This window comes from Pseudogymnoascus destructans, assembly GCF_001641265.1.
Source record: "Pseudogymnoascus destructans isolate 20631-21 unplaced genomic scaffold scaffold_1, whole genome shotgun sequence".
NCBI lineage: Eukaryota > Fungi > Ascomycota > Leotiomycetes > Thelebolales > Thelebolaceae > Pseudogymnoascus > Pseudogymnoascus destructans.
Window position 1 is genome coordinate 50838 of NW_020167520.1, and position 17960 is coordinate 68797.

Genomic DNA, 17960 nt, shown 5'->3' on the forward strand with positions numbered 1-17960 from the left:
TAGCTGTTTCAAGCATATAGTACGTTGAATTCCAGCGTATAGGCATATCAAGTGATAGCTGGCGTGGCTTCTGGCCTGCAGCTTGTATCTGCTTCTGTAAAGCATCCTTCCATGCTCTTCGGTTTCGAAAGACATAAATATGCCTTCGGAGCTTCTCAAGCGTAGCTGATACTTCAGTAGAAGAGTTATCAATACGCTGCGGAATCCGGGCAAGCCCTTGCTGACACCAGTACGCTTCTGTTTCTGTATCCGGGCTAGCTTTCAAGCTCTTTAGAGTAGCTTGAACTGCAAGATTGATAATATGAGCAATACACCGAACGTCCCCTTCCTTTACAGTAAACGTCCATGGCTGTTGAATAGTCGTCTGCTGCTTACTGGCTATTTTCTCATATTCTGAAAGCATCACAGTATTCGCTGAGGCATTATCCCGCGTACAAGTAAATATAGCACCTGTAATTTCGAAGCTATCTGTTACTGCAGCTAACTCTTGAGCGAGATATTCGCCGCTATGAATTGGCTCTTGAAGGTGGATTACATCAAGTAATACGCACCGGTGCTGCCACTTCTCATTAATCCAATGGCCTGTGACAGCAGCGTACTCTAAAAAGTTCCGTGCAGTCCATGCATCTGTTGTAATAGATATCCGGCCGCCATAGGTAATATGAGCCTGGAGTTCTAATTGTAGCAATCCTCGGTGATATGAGAATTGCCGCTGTAGCTCTCGGTGTAGTGTTCGCGACGATATCGATAGAGTACTTGGGCTTAAGAACTGTACTAATTGATGGAACGAATAGCTCTCAATAAGTCGTAAGGAGAGGTTATTTGATACAACGAATGAGAGTAATAACTCTCGGTATTTCGCTCTACTATTTGATGCTTGAGCTTGAGCGGGCTGGACTTGCGGGTTCCGCGGCCGTGGCTCAAAAAATGACGATGCACTACTTGATGGGCTTGACGGCGTAATTGTATGACCTTTCATTGTATATGCTACTGTTGGATGCTTCTGCGTATAGTGCTTCCAAAGATTACCGGTTGAAGTCTGACTTAATAGCTGCGGAGTAGGTGAATATCCGCAGCCTGGTTGTAAGCAAGTTACTTTGACTGTAGGTGGGTTACTATCAAGTATCAATCGCGAATATAATAGCTTCGTAAATAGTACCGACGACGTTGGTGGCAGCATTCGTCCTGGAGGCTGAAGCCGGAGCGGTGTAGGATTAATATCCTGTTGAATATGAATAGGGGGCGGCAGCGTTGGCAGACTTGGCTCATTATGAGTATCATAGCTATTATAGCCCTCAGGCTCCATTGGTATATCTGATAACGACGAGTCGCTCATTCTGAGGATAATTATCACTTTATACAGCATCAATATAGATCTCACGACGTTGGAAAAAAGAGGTCTTGGCTGCGCTTGGCTATTCTTGGCATGTATCCGGATATATACTCGAGAGTATCCGGATACGCCGGATACTCCTAAAATATCGCCGGGTAGGTATATACTCGAGGATATACCCGGATACCACGGGTATATTGGTATCCGTGCCGAACACTGGATATAGCTCGGAGCTCAAAATGGAAGGACAAAAGGCAAACATAGTTTGATAAGCATAACGTGCATGTATAACGAAAGTGCCAAACAAGCGAAAGTGCCAAAATCATGCGGTGACCAACCCCCCCAACTAAATGTTAAATTCCTCCACAACAAAACATGCGCCATAAAAATGATGAAAGCAAATTAGTGCTAGCTATCCAAGCTATGCAAAGCGACCCAAATTTGCACCTTCGAGTTGCAGCTAGGATCTATTCCGTAGACCACCGCAAGCTACGTCACCGTTTACAAGGTGTACCTTCACGACGCGATATCCAAGCCAACTTACGGAAATTAAGTAACCTAGAGGAATCAGTTCTTGTTCAGTATATACTTGACTTAGCTGCTAAAGGGTTCCCTCCTCAGTTGTCTATTGTTGAAGATATGGCAAATCGACTACTTGCAACACGCGACGCGCCACGCGTCGGGTCACGTTGGGCTTCAAACTTTGTTAAGCGCCATGTAGAGCTCCGGACACGCTTCCAGCGAAAATACGACTACCAGAGGGCTAAGTGCGAAGATCCAGAAGTCATTCGTGGCTGGTTTGAGCTTGTATGGAACACAATTCTAAAGTATGGCATCAACAATGCAGATATCTACAACTTTGATGAGACTGGGTTTATGATGGGCGTCATCTCAAGCGCAACGGTAGTAACGAGCTCAGATGGGCGGGCAAAGGCAAAAAAGGTGCAGCCTGGCAATCGGGAATGGGTTACAGTAATCCAAGGCGTTAGTTCTCAAGGTTGGGCAGTGCCGCCATTTGTCATTGTGGCAGGTAAAAACCACCTTGCATCTTGGTATGAGAATAGCGGATTTCCAGTAGATTGGGTAATCGCTGTTACTGCAAATGGCTGGACTACAAACGAGAGAGGTATGGATTGGATTCAGCATTTTGAGAAGCACACAAAGCCCCGGAGTGTTGGTGGTTATCGCTTGTTAGTCCTTGATGGTCATGAGAGCCACCACTCAGACAAGTTTGAGGAGTACTGCAAAGAACACAACATTATTACGCTTTGTATGCCTGCTCACTCTTCCCATATACTCCAACCACTTGATGTTGGCTGTTTTGGCCCATTAAAGAGAGCTTACGGTCGGCAAATTGAAGATATGATGCGGGCTCATATTATTCACATTACTAAGGATGACTTCTTTCCTGCCTTCCACGCTGCATTTAACATTGCAATGACAGAAAGCAATATTCAGGGAGGGTTCCGAGGTGCTGGGCTTCTTCCATTTAGCCCTGAGAGTGTAATATCTACACTTGACCTTAGGTTTAAGACGCCAACACCTCCAACCTCTCGCCCAAACACCGCTCAACCATGGGTTTCTCAGACACCAAATAACCCAACTGAAGCTGTATCACAGTCTACTTTCATTAAAAACTGAATTGCGCATCATCAAAATAGCTCTCCAACCTCAATCTATGCAGCTGTTGACCAGTTTACAAAGGGTGCATCGCAAATAATGCATCAATTAGCATTGTTAAAAGCAGAGAACCAAAACCTGCGACAGGCAAATGAAGTGCTAAGCAAGCGCCGGAGAGCTAAAAAAACACGACTACAGCAAGGAGGATCACTTAGTCAACAGGTAGCACAGGAGCTACAGGACGAGAGGGACGTTGTGCAGCAAGTAGAGCAAGAAATAAGGGCAAGTAGTGGTCGGAAGCCAAGGGAAGAAACCCATGCACGTCGCTGTGGCAAGTGTGGTGAGACTGGACACAATGCGCGCACTTGTCAGATTGTAATAGACAGGTCTGAGGAAGAGGACTCCGAGTAGTTTTAATTAATTTAAATTGTTGTGGTGGATTTATCGCAATTCTTATGGGGTAGTCGCGATATTTTGGCACTTTCGCTTGTTTGGCACTTTCGTTATACATGCACGTTATCGGAAAAGCAAACAAATAAAAAACAAGGCCTTTGTTTCAGGCACGACAGAATTATAACCCCTGGGCCTAGGCAGTGTAGCATTCGTAACATACAAATCAACACAAATATTGTGACACCGAACTCTCCAGACGAAGAGAAATGGAGAGGAGAGATAGGAGACCGCCAAATCACGTGTCAGTAGATGTGACAGAAGAAACAGGCCGATCTGTGATTTGTCTGTTAGACGAGGGTTTACGCCAAACGCGGCCGGCAACCAAACAATCTTTGCCTGTGAAGCTGGTCATCGAAGCACTTCTTTGTCCAAGTGCTACAGATCAGAAAATCTGCCCACCTAAACCTACAAATTGTTTCTTTTACGTATTTTACAGCAGCAAGAATAGTGAGTTTCTCTAACCCCGAACCACTTCACAAGCGGCGTCTACTTCGGGCAATCGTTAACCCCATTAGCGCAGGTATCCACCAATAAAGTCTCGCTTCAAGAAAGCCCCATCAACATCATCTCGTAGCCTGAGATTGTAATTTCAAGTCGTTGTCATCTAGCACCGCCAAAGCCTCAAAATACAACAGACATTTTCTTTGTGCGTTGATCGGTGTATTTATTCAAGCGGGCCACCACCACAGATCTCCCTCCACACCGACTCTCAACTGCAAATATGGATGTTCATGCCGTCCTTGAGGGGACGTTGTCAGCTGGTTAGTCCCACCGCACAACAACTCCTTTTCTTTCAACTTCTAGGTTTGAACCCTGCTGACAAGTTTTAGATGCCAATATCCGTGGCAATGCTGAGCAACAGTTGACACAAGCTGCCGACGCCAATTTCGTATGACCCCCACTTTGGCTCACCCCTCTTCCGAGCTTTCTTCAAGTATACCCCCTTTGCTAACTTCAGAATTTAGTCTGCATACGTCACGACCCTCGTCACACAGCTTGCGAGCGAAGACGCAGCAAAGCCCATACGTGTAGCAGCTGGTTTAGCTCTTAAGAACGCCTTCTCTGCCCGAGAGTATGCCCGTTTACGTGAGGTCCAAGAGAAATGGCTTCAACAAGTCGACGCAGACACCAAGAAGGGTGTGAAAGATATTACACTCCAAACACTTTCTTCGGAAAACGCACAAGCTGGCCAGGCTGCGGCGCAAGTTATTGCATCTATAGCTGCCATCGAGCTTCCCAGGGAGCAATGGTCCGAGCTTATGCCAACCTTGGTGCGCAATGTTGGAGAGGGTGCCGATCATCTTAAGCAGTCGTCCCTTACCACAATTGGTTTTATCTGCGAGAGCGAGGACCAAGATCTACGAGACAGCCTAGTCCAGCACTCGAATGCTATTTTGACTGCTGTTGTTCAGGGTGCCCGCAAGGAGGAGACCAATGACGAGGTCCGCCTCGCAGCTATTTCTGCCCTCGGCGACTCTTTGGAATTTGTAAAGGAAAACTTCAAGAATGAAGGAGAGCGCAACTATATTATGCAGGTGGTCTGCGAAGCCACCCAAGCATCGGACTCTCGCATCCAAGAGGGCGCCTTCGGATGCCTCAACAGAATTATGTCATTATACTACGAGACCATGCGTTTCTATATGGAGAAGGCTCTGTTTGGCCTGACTATTATGGGAATGAAGAGTGAGGACGAGGATGTCGCAAAGCTTGCTGTCGAGTTCTGGAGCACGGTTTGCGAGGAGGAGATTGCCATTGAAGATGACAATGCACAGGTTGACTCCTCGGATCAAATGAGGCCGTATTACAACTTCAGCCGAGTGGCCACAAACGAAGTTGTCCCCGTACTCCTTACTCTTCTCACAAAACAGGACGAGGATGCTGCGGATGAGGAGTACAACATCTCTCGCGCTGCCTACCAATGTCTTCAGCTTTATGCTCAATCTGTTGGAGGATTAGTTATCCCTCCTGTCCTTCAATTCGTTGAGGCAAACTTACGCCAGGAAGATTGGCACCACCGTGACGCAGCCGTTTCTGCCTTCGGCGCGATTATGGAAGGCCCAGACGAGAAGGTCCTTGACCCAATCGTGAAGCAAGCCCTCCCTGTGCTCATTGATATGATGGCCGACAAGGTCCTCCAAGTGCAAGACTCTGCTGCCTACGCACTGGGCCGCATCTGCGAGGCCTGCTCAGAGTCGATCGACCCAGCTCTCCACCTTCCTGCGTTAATCTCGTCTCTCTTCACCGGATTGGCGAACAACCCCAAGATGGCCGCATCTTGCTGTTGGGCACTGATGAACCTTGCCGAGCGCTTCTCTGGCGATATTGGCTGCCAAGAGAACCCATTGTCTCCCCACTTCAACGAGAGTGTTTCGCGTCTCCTGCAAGTCACTGAGCGCCCTGATGCGGATAACCAGCTGCGCACTGCGGCCTATGAGGTTCTGAACACCTTTGTCATGAACGCCGCCCAGGACAGCCTGCCAACTGTGGCATCCCTTTCCGATGTCATCCTCAAGCGCTTGGAAGGCACTATCCCTCTCCAGGCCCAGGTAGTCAGTGTTGAAGACCGCATCACCCTCGAGGAGATGCAGACCAGCCTTTGCAGTGTCCTCCTTGCGATTGTCCAACGCCTGGAGAAGGAGATTGCCCCGCAATCCGATCGCATCATGCATGTTCTCCTCCAGATTCTCAACACCGTTGGCCCCAAGTCGTCTGTTCCTGATGCAGTATTCGCCACTGTTGGAAGCTTGGCAAATGCTCTCGAGGAGTCTTTCGCACCATACATGGAGGCTTTCGCTCCATTCCTGTACAACGCATTGACCAACCAGGAGGAGCCAGCCCTTTGCTCAATGGCTATCGGCCTCGTCAGCGACGTTACCCGTTCCATGGGCGCCCAGTGCGAGCCATACTGCGACACCTTCATGAACTACCTACTTAACAACTTGAGGGTGCGTTTAGATCCATCTGGTCTTATATATATTAGTACTGACATTTCACAGAGCACTGCCTTGGCAAACCAGTTTAAGCCTGCGATCCTTCAATGCTTCGGCGACATCGCTGGAGCTATCGGCGGAGCATTTGAGAAGTACCTCTCGGTTGTCGCACAAGTGCTTCAACAAGCTGCAACCGTCCAGGCCAGCCCAGAAGGTTCTTACGAGATGTACGACTACGTGATGTCTCTTCGCGAGGGAATCATGGACGCCTGGGGTGGTATCATTGGTGCCATGAAGTCCAGCGATCAATGTAAGCACTATTGAACTGCGCAAACCAACTCATATGCTAACTCTCAGCAGCGGCTCTACTTTCGCCATACGTCGAGTCCATTTTCCAGCTACTCAACGGTGTCTACATTGATCAGAACCGCAGCGAGGGCTTGATGAGGTCCGCCATGGGTGTTATTGGGTAAGTTTTAATAGCCACTAAAATAGTTTCATTCTTACTAACAACAATTTAGTGATCTTGCCGAAAGCTTCCCCAACGGAGAGTTCTCTCAGTTCTACCGCGCCGATTGGTTGACGTCGATGATCCGCGAGACTCGCTCCAACAGAGAGTTCCAGTCACGAACGATCGACACTGCCAGATGGGCCCGCGAGCAAGTCAAGCGCCAGATTGGCGGCTCCCAAACCGTGCACCAGACTTGAGCCGGTCAACACCAGTCCGAATACACTTCTGTCTCTGGTTCTAGGGCTGGCGTATCGTCATTCACATAGAACTCGTCATCAGCGTCCGTTACTTCCCACCAATACACCCCAATATTTCAATAATATCTTACAAAGCAGCCTGGCCATTCAGAGGGGTCTTGTCCTCGACCGGCGTTTTTGATTAATCGGTCAAGTGATCGTCCCCAGTACCCTCACCAGCACATTTCTAGCACCATGTACAAAAGAACCCCTATACCCCTTTCACAACACATTTCATTCGTTAGAAGATTATGAGGCCATGTCACCGAAGATATGAGGAGACGGGTGGAGGCAAAGGTAGAAGAAGGAAAATGCTTCGCAAGAAAGTTCTTGTGTACAAGCTGGCTTGGAAGTGGGATGCCTGCTTCCATGCCCCATGGAGTCGGAGGAGGCGTGGATTGGACGAATGATGAACAGTGTAGAGAACCCCCCAATCAATGAACACACAGATTCTCATGGAATAATATAACTCAGTTGCATATGTGCCTTTTCAATTGAGCAGTGCATCTTCGGGCGACACGCCTACGCTAGCCGAACATTGGAAGAGAGTTCATGTAGGGGATAAGGGGGTGGCGAGTCCGCTGGGCTCGACGATGCTGATTAGAGCTGGTTTAGAGGCGTCGGCGAGGCGTGTTTGGAGGAGGAGGCCGAGATCGAAGGCATCGCTGGTGGTGAAGTGGGGGACGATGGGGGATTCTTCGATGCGGAGGATCTCGGCGAGCTGGTGGGATGGTTAGGCACATGTAGATAGAAGAACAGCAATTGATTTGAGGGCTTATATCTGTTGGCGACTTTGCGACGGGCTTGAAGGTAGCTGAAGACATGTTTTGAGGATGGCTTTGGTGGGGTAAAAAGTAATATAAATTCAGGGTGCGGGGTAACGATTGCGACACGAGTGGGTGGATGACGTGACCCCGAGACAATACGCGGTAATTAGATACAGATACATCATCCTGACGGACTATTTTTTGAACGGCAGGTTTATAGATTCTAGCGCTGCCCTTTTATTAATTTGAGAATGGGAATAAGTGGCTGAGAGGCATCGCCTGGATATATATGTTCGAACTTTCCTTTATACATTCGTTTGCCTATCTACACTCTCGAAACTGTTCCACCGACACCCGGGTGTCCTGGCAAAAAAGCAGGGTATTGTCGCTTACGTAGCAAGGCGGTGAGGAGCGTGGGGTACGTATGAACAGCCACAAATTAATTACCGTTCGCCATCTGCTTTGTCACATATGCCAGTGCACTTTTTGAGGCACTCGTGCATAATATCAACCACTTTCATCCCTTGATCGGGTTGGGCGAAGAGCCATAGGTGACCGACACAGCACCCAAACGTCTTGGTCTTGCCAGACAAACAGAGTGTTGCCGGAGCTACGCCTGGCCCTAGAGACCAGCGCAGAGCTTCTTCGCCATGGATCCGGCCGTTACCGATGAGCTCAGCAAGCTCGACGATGGCGTCGCCTTTCGAGCTTCTCCCGACCACTTCCACCATACTTGGGCCCGCACATTTTACTCTGCGCCGGAATTGTACATTCGACCTGAATCTCTGGAAGAAATCGAGAAAGTGACTACGCTGGCACGACGATGCCGACGACGCATTACAACGGTTGGCGCCGGCCACTCGCCGTCCGACTTGACCTGCACTTCAAGCTGGATGGTGAACCTGGACAAGTTCAATAAGATACTCTCTGTTGACAGAGAGACTGGGCTCGTGACTATGCAAGCTGGGATACGCCTCTTCCAGCTTTCAGAGGAATTGGACAAGCTTGGTCTCGCGATGCCTAACCTCGGCAGTATCAACGAGCAGTCAATTGCTGGCGCCATTTCTACTGGAACCCACGGCTCGACTTTGCTTCACAGCATTCTCTCTTCTTCGGTTACCCGGCTCAAGATCACCCTCTCGAACTCCCAGACAGTTACTTGCTCGCCAGACGAGAATGAAGATCTGTTTCGTGCCGCGCTCTGTTCTCTTGGCGCCCTCGGCGTCATCACGGAAATCACTTTTCTGGCTGTTCCAGCGTTCTCCCTTCATTGGAAGCAAACTCTGTATCCCCACAAGCACGTTATCGACACATGGAACACTAACCTCTGGACACAAGGCGAGTTCGTGAGGGTATGGTGGTACCCATATACTCGCCGTGCTACTATTTGGCATGCCTCGAAAACTACACAACCTGCTTTAGACCTGGTACATAAAGCTGCTTCCTTCGATTCTGCCTTCGGTTATCACGTCTACCACAACCTACTCTACATTGCACAATGGGTCCCCAGGATCCTCCCGTGGGTGGAATGGTTTATAACTGGGATGCAATTTGGGTTTTCAGCAGGAGAGCAGACTACTATCGAGGCAATTCAACCATCGCGACAGGCTCTCCTTATGGACTGTCTATACAGCCAAACCGTGAACGAATGGGCCATCCCACTTCACAATGGACCAGCTGCCCTTCGCCGCTTGACCTCTTGGCTTAACCGACTCCCGCCTACGGATCCCGAATACGTCGAACATGGTATCCCGTACAGCGCAGAAGGCCTCTGGGTTCACGCACCCATCGAGGTCCGCGTCAGTAATACAACTCTTAAGTTGGAAAACAACGACGGCTCTTCACGGAAATCGGTTCGCCCACACCTCGACACATCTGCCAAGGACGGGCCAACTCTCTATCTCAATGCAACTCTCTACCGGCCTTACAACATGGATCCTCCCTGCCTCGCTCGATACTATCAAGCTTTCGAATATTTAATGAGAGATCTTGACGGCAAACCTCACTGGGCGAAGAACTTCGAGACCACAAACGAAGAACTAAAGGGAATGTACGGCGACGACCTAAAGTCATGGCTCAATGTTAGAAACGAGGCAGACCCCGAAGGAATGTTTGTTGGCGCGTGGCACAGAGAGCATATCCTGGGAGATGATCAACCAAGATTTGCACTCGAAGAAGCCGAAGTCGACAGAAAGCCCATGCGAAAAGGTGGTGTCGAGATCTTCGGGGAGCTTGCCTCTAAAACGGCACAAAAGGAGCGCGATGAAGCAAGCGAGCCACCAATTGCCGTATCTGAAAATGTCTCTAGCTACTCTAGCCAATCGAGCTTCGACCTCCTGAACAGCAGCGAGGCTACAGAGAGCCAGCATCTTCCGAATTCCAGCTCAAACGGCACAAAGGGAAAGGGACTTGCAGAGGCCATGGAGGAAGTTTCCCTGAACAGTGGAGCCACTGAAGCTGTGACCCCGGCGGCTACAATTGCCACATTGAACAGCAGCATATCCAGCATTGAGGCTGTTCTTCGCGACCTTGCTGATAGCCAGACTGTTACGTCTGAGAACACCGCTTCATCGACCCCAGACGGTTCTTTCCAAAAGAAGCCCGAGGAAATTACTTCTGCATCTGAAGAAGCTGCTGCTACCGAAGAAGCTGCACTCGTGGCAGAATTTTGGGCTGGTGCAGCTGCCGCGAAGCAAGAAGCTGCCCGGAAAGCAGAAGCTGTCGCGAAAGAGCAAGCTGCTAAGGAGCAAGCTGCAAAGGAACAGGCTGCCAAGGAACAAGCCGCAAAAGAGCAAGCCGCCAAGGAGCAAGCTGCGAAGGAAGAAGCTGCCCGGAAGGAACAAGCTGCTAAGGAACAAGCTGCTAAGGAGCAAGCTGCGAAGGAAGAAGCTGCCCGGAAGGAACAGGCTGCAAAGGAAGAAGCTGCCCGAAAGGAACAAGCTGCAAAGGAAGAAGCTGCCCGAAAGGAACAAGCTGCTAAGGAGCAAGCTGCGAAGGAAGAAGCTGCCCAGAAGGAACAAGCTGCAAAGGAAGAAGCTGCCCGAAAGGAACAAGCTGCTAAGGACCAAGCTGCGAAGGAAGAAGCTGCCCGAAAGGAACAAGCTGCTAAGGACCAAGCTGCGAAGGAGCAAGCCGCTAGAGAGCAAGCTGCGAAGGAACAGGCTGCAAAGGAACAGGCTGCTAAGGAGCAATCTGCAAAGGAGCAAGCTGCCAAGGAGAAGGCTGCTCAGGAGAAGGCTGCTCAGGAGAAGGCTGCAAAGGAAGAAGCCGACCGGAAGGCAAAGGAGCAAGCAGAGAAGGAGGAAGCTGCCCGAAAGGAGCAGGCCGCAAAGGAGCAAGCCATAAAGGAGCAAGCTGCCAAAGAACAGGCAGCTAAGGAACAAGCTGCGAAAGAGCAAGCAGCAAAGGAAGAAGCTGCCCGGAAGGCAGAGGCTGCCGCGATGGAACAAGCTGCTAGGAAGGCTGCAGAGGATCAGGCTGCCAAAGAGCAGGCCGTAAAGGAGCAAGCAGCGAAGGAGGAAGCTACCCGAAAGGCTGAAGCTGCGGTGAAAGAGCAGGCAGCTAAGGAGCATGCCGCAAAGGAGCAGGCAGCCAAGGAAGAAGCTGCCCGGAAAGCAGAAGCTGCCGCGAAAGAGCAAGCCGCTAAGGAGCAAGCTGCCAAGCAAGCTGCCAAGGAAAAGACTGTTAAGGAGAAGGCTGCCAAGGATCAAGCTGCGAAGGAGCAAGCTGCCGCTAAGAAGGAAGCTGCTGCGAAAGGATCAGCTGCCGCGAAGCAAACGGCTACCGCAAAGAAGTCGGCCAAGGATGCTGAACAAACGGCAACTGCACAACAGGCTCAACAGAACGGAGACGCCCAATCTGGACATATCTCGTTCGCCAAGACAGCTTCCCCCAGCCTCAAAGCTTCCAAAGCCGCCGAGCCAAATGGCGAAAGTACCAAGGCAGTCGAGTCGACCAAGGATGCTGAAGAAAAGACAACGACCACGAAAGCGAGGCGTCTGTCATTCGCAAAGGTAGCTGCCCTCACCACCAAGGAAGCACCGAAATCCACCGAGCCCGCTGCCCCTGTTCTCGACCTCCATCACCTGCCACCATCACCACCTAAAGCCAATGGCAATGGCCGCCAATTCCTCCCTCTCCAATCACCGCCCAACGGCGCGCATGCCAAGTCCAAGGCATCCACCAAGGAGGGAGGAGAATCCCCGAAGGCAGCAGTAAAGAAGGAGCAGAAGCAAACCACCACAACTGATGCCACAGCGTCCCCCAAGCAAGCCAAGAAGGAGCAGCAAACCACCACCACCACCGACGCAGCTCCCCCCTCCAAACGCGAAGCATTCGACCGCAGCGCCTCCACCCGCGCCGCCAAACGCGCCAAGCTCGCCGAACTAGCCGAGCAGTTTGCGCACGTCGAGGCGGTGGAGGTGACGCAACAGAAGGAGAATGTAGCGCCGGCGCCTGTGGCGAGGCCGAATTCGCTGGATGATATGCTGGAGGAGCAGGCGAGGGCGAGGGGGGAGGGGAAGGTGGAGGGGGGGTGGAGACCGCAGGCGAGGCCGAATCTGTCGGATGAGTTGGTTGGGGGGGAAAAGGGGAAGGGGGGGAAGTGAGGAGGGTGGGTGGAGACCGCAGCTTGGGGCTAATTCGTAGAATTGGTAGAGGGGGAGGGGGTGGGAGGGCTGTTTTGATATTTGATTGCTTTGGTGTATTATAACGGCTGAGTGTTATTTCTGACGTCGGAGGCGGAAGACTAGATTTGTTGCGATAGAATCTCCATACAATAAACCTCTACTTAAAATATTGGAACTCCTAAATGGATTCGAGGTTCCTCGATCATTTGGGCGACTTTATAGCGCATCACAAGATGTCACTGTCACCCAAAATCGCAAAATATGTACTTGACCGTGAATCTCTTTCGTCTTCATAGATCCGAGTAATTAGTTTGATCGTGATCATCTACTCTAGTCTGCCCGTCTGTCTCTCTGTCCCTCCGTCTGTGTATATCTTCCTGAAAACGCCATCCTAAAATGCAAAACCCGGCTAGTATGTAGGTACCCATCTCCTATGCCAGTTGGTATACCAAACGCCCCCCACCTCCCAGATCCGAATCCCATATCCCTTCCAAAGCCACTGACTACCTGGTAAACAAAGCGCTCACCACGTAAACGCCTCCTCCACAAAATCAATAACCCCGCACCCCTGCACCTCTCTCACAACCTCCCGGACATTATCCGCCAACCCCCCCGGTCCACAAACCGTAACGCACATAGCCCCCACCTGATCAACGACCTCATTCAGGAGAAGCACGCGAATATTCGGCCGCCCAGGGAACATCTGCACCGTCTGGCTTGGACTCGTCACCTCAGCCGCAGACCTTGGCCTCGTGACAAATAACTTGATAACAAGCAGCTCCCGACGCATCGGCATGCGCAGCAGCTCGTCCACCCAGGGGCGCACCCACTCCAGGTGCTCGAGGTCGCGGACGATCCAGATGAGTGTGATTTTGCGGGTCGCGATTGTGCCGTGCGGGAACTCCGTCAGGAGCTGGTGAACGTGGGAGATCTGGTGAGTGATCCCCGAGGACCCGGCGACGAGGACGCAGTGCCCGTACGAGGCGAGGGAGTGGTGTCCAGCGTACGGCCCCTCGAAGGCGGCGCGTGTGCGGAGGCGCCGAGATGGCGCGGCGAGGGCGCGGGTGTACAGGGAGCGCGTCATGCCTGTGTGTGCGGAGATGAGGAAGGAGACTGAGGTGCGCGCGGATTTGGGGATTGGGGACTCGGGCGCCTTTTCGGTGCTGGGGAGGACGTCGATGGTGTCGATGCAGGTGTGTGATGTCCAGGCGATGGAGAAAGGGTGGGATTCCCAGGGCTTGATGGCTAGGAAGCGGAGGTAGGCGTGTGAGCCGGGGGCGACGTGGAGGAAGGTGGGGAGGTGGAGGGTGACGCGGCAGGCGTCGCCAGGGAGGGCTTCGACGGTGGCGTAGGTGCTGCTGCGGGAGGAGTAGTTGTAGTAGAGCATGCGGGCGAAGCGGAAGAGGCGGTCGAAGAACCAGATTACTAAGACGCCGATTGCGTAGGGGAGGAGTTCGTAGAGGTGGCCGAGCTTGCAGTGTACGCAGACGGCGATGATAGCGGCGAAGGCGAGGATGATGTGGACGTTGAGGAAGGTCTCGTAGAAGGCGTGGCGGAGAGGGGAGGGAGAGGAGATCAGAATTATGAACATAGTCCCAGTCCCGATACTTCCCCACAAGATGAAAGGATCTGTGGATATTTTTCTGCCGGCGCTCGACCAGCCATCGCTGGCAATTTGGGTGATTAGCCAAGCGAGTGTGTGGATGAGGGATTCAAAGACGACCATCCTTCCAATCCAGCGGTGGAGCAAGTTGTAGGTGTCGAAGCTGATCTTTAGCATCGGGATGAGAACATTGTTGCGCCCAGCGAAGATAACGAGCGGAACCATGTTCGATAGAGCAAGCACGCCACTTCTTCCTCGTAGCTGAGCAGCGACAGACCATCGGTTCCCAACGCTGTAGTCGAGTGCGGCGCAGTATGCGAAGTTGGAAATGAAGTAGACGGTTAGGAGAACCATGTGGAAACGAGAGGGCAAGGTGCCGACGCTGACAGCAGAGGAAAGACGCATCTCTCTGTTGTGCCTCTTATTACCCAGTGGGGCGTATGTTACATTCCTCTTGATCCATGGCCACCACGCGGACTGGTTATCTCTCCAGAATACCTGACGGGCCTTTGGCTTGCCCATTGCGACCTTGTGTCGTATCCATGCCCTGGAGATTTCCAACATCCTCACCAGCAGGACACAAAGTCCGAGGATTCCTAGGAACCAGAACAGGGCATCTTGGCACCGTCTGTTGCCCAGTTGATCAACGCCATTTAAATCTGTGGTGTATGGCTCGATCGTTGGATTTGGTCCTGAAATTCCAGTCGTAGCTGTACTTGATAGTAATCCGAGTGAGGATAACTCGGTCGACGACTCGGCCGCCATTGCTGCTATTCGGGCGTGCCGTATTTGTCGCAAGTTCTGCGAGATCAATTATGGTGAAAGTAGGTTGTGAAACGCAAAAGAGGCAGTTGTGTGGGCCGAGATCGAAGTTTATGTCTGAGGCTCTGATTAATTTCATGATTCAAGAAGATTCGGGGGGTTTGGCAGCACTCACTCAACAAAGAGGTAGGCGAAACAATATTCACAATGGAACAATAAGTCCTTCTGCACCTCGCTAACAATAAACAGCCATTGTCAAGTGAATTTCAATCTTTCTCTTCTGTATTCTTCGCCTGCTGAATACCACCGTTGAATAGGTGCGCCTGTTGCCTAGTCGAGACTCGACAGTCGTCTGGGTATCTGTCCAGCAAATATGTACTGTGAATGATGTCTGACTGTCTGATTAGGACCGAAGGGAAAGGAGGCGCAGGTTCATGATATCGTAATATATCACCGAGTTACATAGAGATGACGAAGTAAGGAGCAAAAGAAGCAGACGTCAATCTGTTGTGCCTTGAGAACTTCAGAACACGCCGACGACGGGCAGGCTATGGCTCGTATGAGTGGAGAGGTCACTCGTATAGACAAGACGACTCGGCCACAGGTGCAGCAATTCACGACGGCTGGTGTCGAAAGTCGCCGCCGCCACGCCAAGATGACTGGCTCACCACATCATCCTGTCAGCAAAGGCTATGCGGTGCTTAGTGTGTAGGGTTTGCCTCTGGCGGGGCAGGAAGGGCAAGGCCTAGAGACAGTGCGATTCGTCAATCTTAGGACGAATCGCACTGGTATCTGTTATAATATAATGATATGCTGCTTTTGCTAGACCAATAGGTCGGTCGGCCACGACAAAAAACCACCATATAAACCCCCAAAGTAGCATTAGCACTCGAGATCAGACTCTCGAACACGTTGCATAACAATAGCTATAGGGGGTCATCATAATACCTTCCTGCACCTAGTCTAGAAAGCTAAGGGGGTGTGTTATAATATAGCCGACTATCCGTATAGCAGAGGTAGATTGATTCACTTTTGCTAGTTTAACAGTTATGAGTTTAGTGTTAAACTAGCAAAAGTGAATCAATCACAATCCACTTCTGCTGTAGTTCTTATAGTCAGCTATATTATAACAGTATCCGATCGGCCATAGCGACCTAATGGTCGCGGCATGTTTCAACACTTGGCGTTTCGTTTCGTTCCTTGCGTTGGTGCAAGGCAAGCCGTGCTGACAAGTACCAAGAGAAGTATATGACCTCAAAACGCGACTCCCGAGGTGAGAGGCTCCGAGATAAGAGAGCCAAAACGATGTCATGAGATGCCGAGATCTGGCCGGCACAAGAAGAGGATATTGATCTTTTGAATTCTATACTCGCTATCTTAAAGCTCCTACCCACGTGTCCATGCCACCATGATTTTGTCAGTCAGTCCCGTCATACACCCTCTATAATACACCCCACCCCTCTCTATCTCACAACCTTCTCCACCCACCCCCCCTCCAACCTAGCCACCCCCTTCCTAAACGCCTTCACCTCCCTCCAGCAATCCAAAGGCCTCGTATCATTCCCCCTCAAGCATCTCACCACCTCTCCCCTCGCCCTATCAACCTCCTCATCCAGCTCCCCCACCTCACGCATCTTCTTGCGCTGCTCCAGCCTCTCCCGCAGCTTAGCTACATCCTTCGTCACCGACTCGCGCCCTAGGCCACGAAGGGTGTCACCTGCGCTCAATTCGGCCGAGGTCGCTGCATCGGGTGCGGAATCGTTCTTCTCGGCTTCGAGAAGGGCCGCGAGGATGGAGGACTCGCGTGCTTGGAGGCGCTTGAGCTCTTCGGCCACGCGGGCTTGGACGTGCAGCTCGAGGATGTTGGCGCGGGTGGAGTCGGTCTGTGGGGGGTGTTAAGTTATTGCGCGCCACGTTTTCCACGCTGGTAATGCGAAGGGGGCGTCAATGGGAGGTGTGGATGTGAGGGGGGTTGGGGTGGTTCTGTGCTGTGGTGATGTGAAGATGGGTGGGATCAGCGAGCGCGCGTACCTCGGTGCTACTCTGGAGAGAGTCGACGAGCTCTTGGGAGAAGCGGACGGGAGTTTCGCTGGAGAGTGTGTTAGTTACTGTGCAGCTGAGAATTCAATAGCCTCGGAGCGAGTGTACTGCCAGAAATCTGGCTGGCAATGGCGTGGCATTGCGCTTTGGGGTCGAGGAATTGGGCAGTCATACCTTTGCCAAACGTGAGATGGCGCCTGAGACGCAGGTTTTGATGGTGAACTTCCCATTGTAGAGTTGTGAAGAGGACCCAGTAGCTGTGCGGCTTTGAGCTCGGTTGATCTTGGATCGGGTGCTTAAGCTTCAAGATTCTCGATGTTTTCGGGAACAACATTTGGTACCTTATTATTCAGGCCACAAAGTGCACAACTCCTAATTCTGACGAACGATCCACGTGACTATCACGGGAGCACTTTCAAAGACCGCGATATATATAACGAATACCTGTCGTGAGGGGAAGCAATATCGAGAATATTAGATATGTCCCGACAGACGATTCAGCGAGTTGTGATGACCGGCTCGGTTGCAGCCATCACCGCGACCGGGGCATGGTATGGCGCTGGGCTGAAGACGCAGAAGCAGGCAACTGAGGTAGGGCCTACTCGACTCTGATCATCCCGCGTGCAATTAATATGTCGTATACTGATCTTCTGGCTAGGCAGTTGAAAAGCACCGCGAAGTGACCGCTGAAGAGCAGTTGGCGCTGCTCAACGAGAGGCGGGGTCAACTTGTGGGGAAGAAGATAACTATGGAGAGGAAACTGGCCGAGTTGGAGGCTAGGAAACAGGGCGCAACGAGGGAGGAGTCTAAGTTCGGACAGGAGAGGAGGTGACGGCAGTCAGTGCGGAGGAAGGGGATGTACGTTAGAGTTAATCATCGGGAAAGCAACGTAAGAGCGAGCCTGGGGTGTTTGGTCGGTGCCGCGGGCTGGTGGTATCGACAGAAATCTTCCACCAAAACACACGCAAACCATGTATTTGTATAGCCTTCAAAGCGAGTTTACGAACCCGAATATAGTTTGTATATATTGAACAACAGAAACAAGGAAAATATTTCACGTCTAAAAAGGCACCAAGG

At 51.3% G+C, this 17960-nt stretch overlaps 7 protein-coding genes across 7 annotated transcripts; 4 read left to right on the forward strand and 3 right to left on the reverse strand.

Annotated features, from left to right (window-relative positions):
* Positions 1-3410: 3410 nt before the first annotated feature.
* VC83_00018 (uncharacterized protein) lies at positions 3411-3980 on the forward strand (the record flags this gene model as incomplete). The annotated part of the gene is made up of 2 exons (XM_024463715.1): positions 3411-3853; positions 3922-3980. The coding sequence occupies exons 1-2, from the start codon at positions 3613-3615 to the stop codon at positions 3978-3980; spliced, it is 300 nt and encodes a 99-aa protein (XP_024328146.1). The 5' UTR covers positions 3411-3612.
* On the forward strand, positions 3724-8055 carry KAP95 (karyopherin beta). The gene is made up of 7 exons (XM_024463716.1): positions 3724-3853; positions 3927-4167; positions 4237-4295; positions 4372-6351; positions 6403-6646; positions 6697-6805; positions 6858-8055. Exons 2-7 carry the CDS (start codon positions 4128-4130, stop codon positions 7042-7044), a joined length of 2619 nt encoding a protein of 872 aa, XP_024328147.1. The 5' UTR covers positions 3724-3853; positions 3927-4127; the 3' UTR covers positions 7045-8055.
* On the reverse strand, positions 7634-7907 carry VC83_00020 (uncharacterized protein; the record flags this gene model as incomplete). Its single annotated transcript, XM_024463717.1, has 2 exons — positions 7634-7804; positions 7884-7907. 2 exons carry the CDS (start codon positions 7905-7907, stop codon positions 7634-7636), a joined length of 195 nt encoding a protein of 64 aa, XP_024328538.1.
* ALO1 (D-arabinono-1,4-lactone oxidase) lies at positions 8056-12457 on the forward strand (the record flags this gene model as incomplete). Its single annotated transcript, XM_024463718.1, has 2 exons — positions 8056-10966; positions 11027-12457. Exons 1-2 carry the CDS (start codon positions 8501-8503, stop codon positions 12455-12457), a joined length of 3897 nt encoding a protein of 1298 aa, XP_024328537.1. The 5' UTR covers positions 8056-8500.
* Positions 12458-13001: 544 nt separating this feature from the next.
* On the reverse strand, positions 13002-15884 carry VC83_00022 (uncharacterized protein; the record flags this gene model as incomplete). Its single annotated transcript, XM_024463719.1, has 2 exons — positions 15019-15884; positions 13002-14960 (listed from the first exon to the last, which is right to left on the reverse strand). The coding sequence occupies exon 2, from the start codon at positions 14844-14846 to the stop codon at positions 13002-13004; it is 1845 nt and encodes a 614-aa protein (XP_024328609.1). The 5' UTR covers positions 14847-14960; positions 15019-15884.
* On the reverse strand, positions 15884-17147 carry VC83_00023 (uncharacterized protein). The gene is made up of 3 exons (XM_024463720.1): positions 17058-17147; positions 16875-16932; positions 15884-16726 (listed from the first exon to the last, which is right to left on the reverse strand). Exons 1-3 carry the CDS (start codon positions 17111-17113, stop codon positions 16307-16309), a joined length of 534 nt encoding a protein of 177 aa, XP_024328536.1. The 5' UTR covers positions 17114-17147; the 3' UTR covers positions 15884-16306.
* VC83_00024 (uncharacterized protein) lies at positions 17148-17941 on the forward strand. The gene is made up of 2 exons (XM_024463721.1): positions 17148-17474; positions 17542-17941. The coding sequence occupies exons 1-2, from the start codon at positions 17364-17366 to the stop codon at positions 17713-17715; spliced, it is 285 nt and encodes a 94-aa protein (XP_024328610.1). The 5' UTR covers positions 17148-17363; the 3' UTR covers positions 17716-17941.
* Positions 17942-17960: the final 19 nt, after the last annotated feature.

Bases quoted from the DNA above. Each gene is read 5' to 3' on its own strand.
- KAP95 (XM_024463716.1), top strand. From the start codon at position 4,128: ATGGATGTTCATGCCGTCCTTGAGGGGACGTTGTCAGCTG. The intron at 6,352-6,402 runs GTGCGTTTAGAT...GACATTTCACAG, and splicing joins ACCTACTTAACAACTTGAGG to AGCACTGCCTTGGCAAACCA. The intron at 6,806-6,857 runs GTAAGTTTTAAT...ACAACAATTTAG, and splicing joins TCCGCCATGGGTGTTATTGG to TGATCTTGCCGAAAGCTTCC.
- VC83_00023 (XM_024463720.1), bottom strand. From the start codon at position 17,113: ATGGGAAGTTCACCATCAAAACCTGCGTCTCAGGCGCCATCTCACGTT. The intron at 16,933-17,057 runs GTATGACTGCCC...CACACTCTCCAG, and splicing joins CCATCTCACGTTTGGCAAAG to CGAAACTCCCGTCCGCTTCT. The intron at 16,727-16,874 runs GTACGCGCGCTC...CACCCCCCACAG, and splicing joins CTCTCCAGAGTAGCACCGAG to ACCGACTCCACCCGCGCCAA.
- VC83_00024 (XM_024463721.1), top strand. From the start codon at position 17,364: ATGTCCCGACAGACGATTCAGCGAGTTGTGATGACCGGCTCGGTTGCA. The intron at 17,475-17,541 runs GTAGGGCCTACT...TCTTCTGGCTAG, and splicing joins CGCAGAAGCAGGCAACTGAG to GCAGTTGAAAAGCACCGCGA.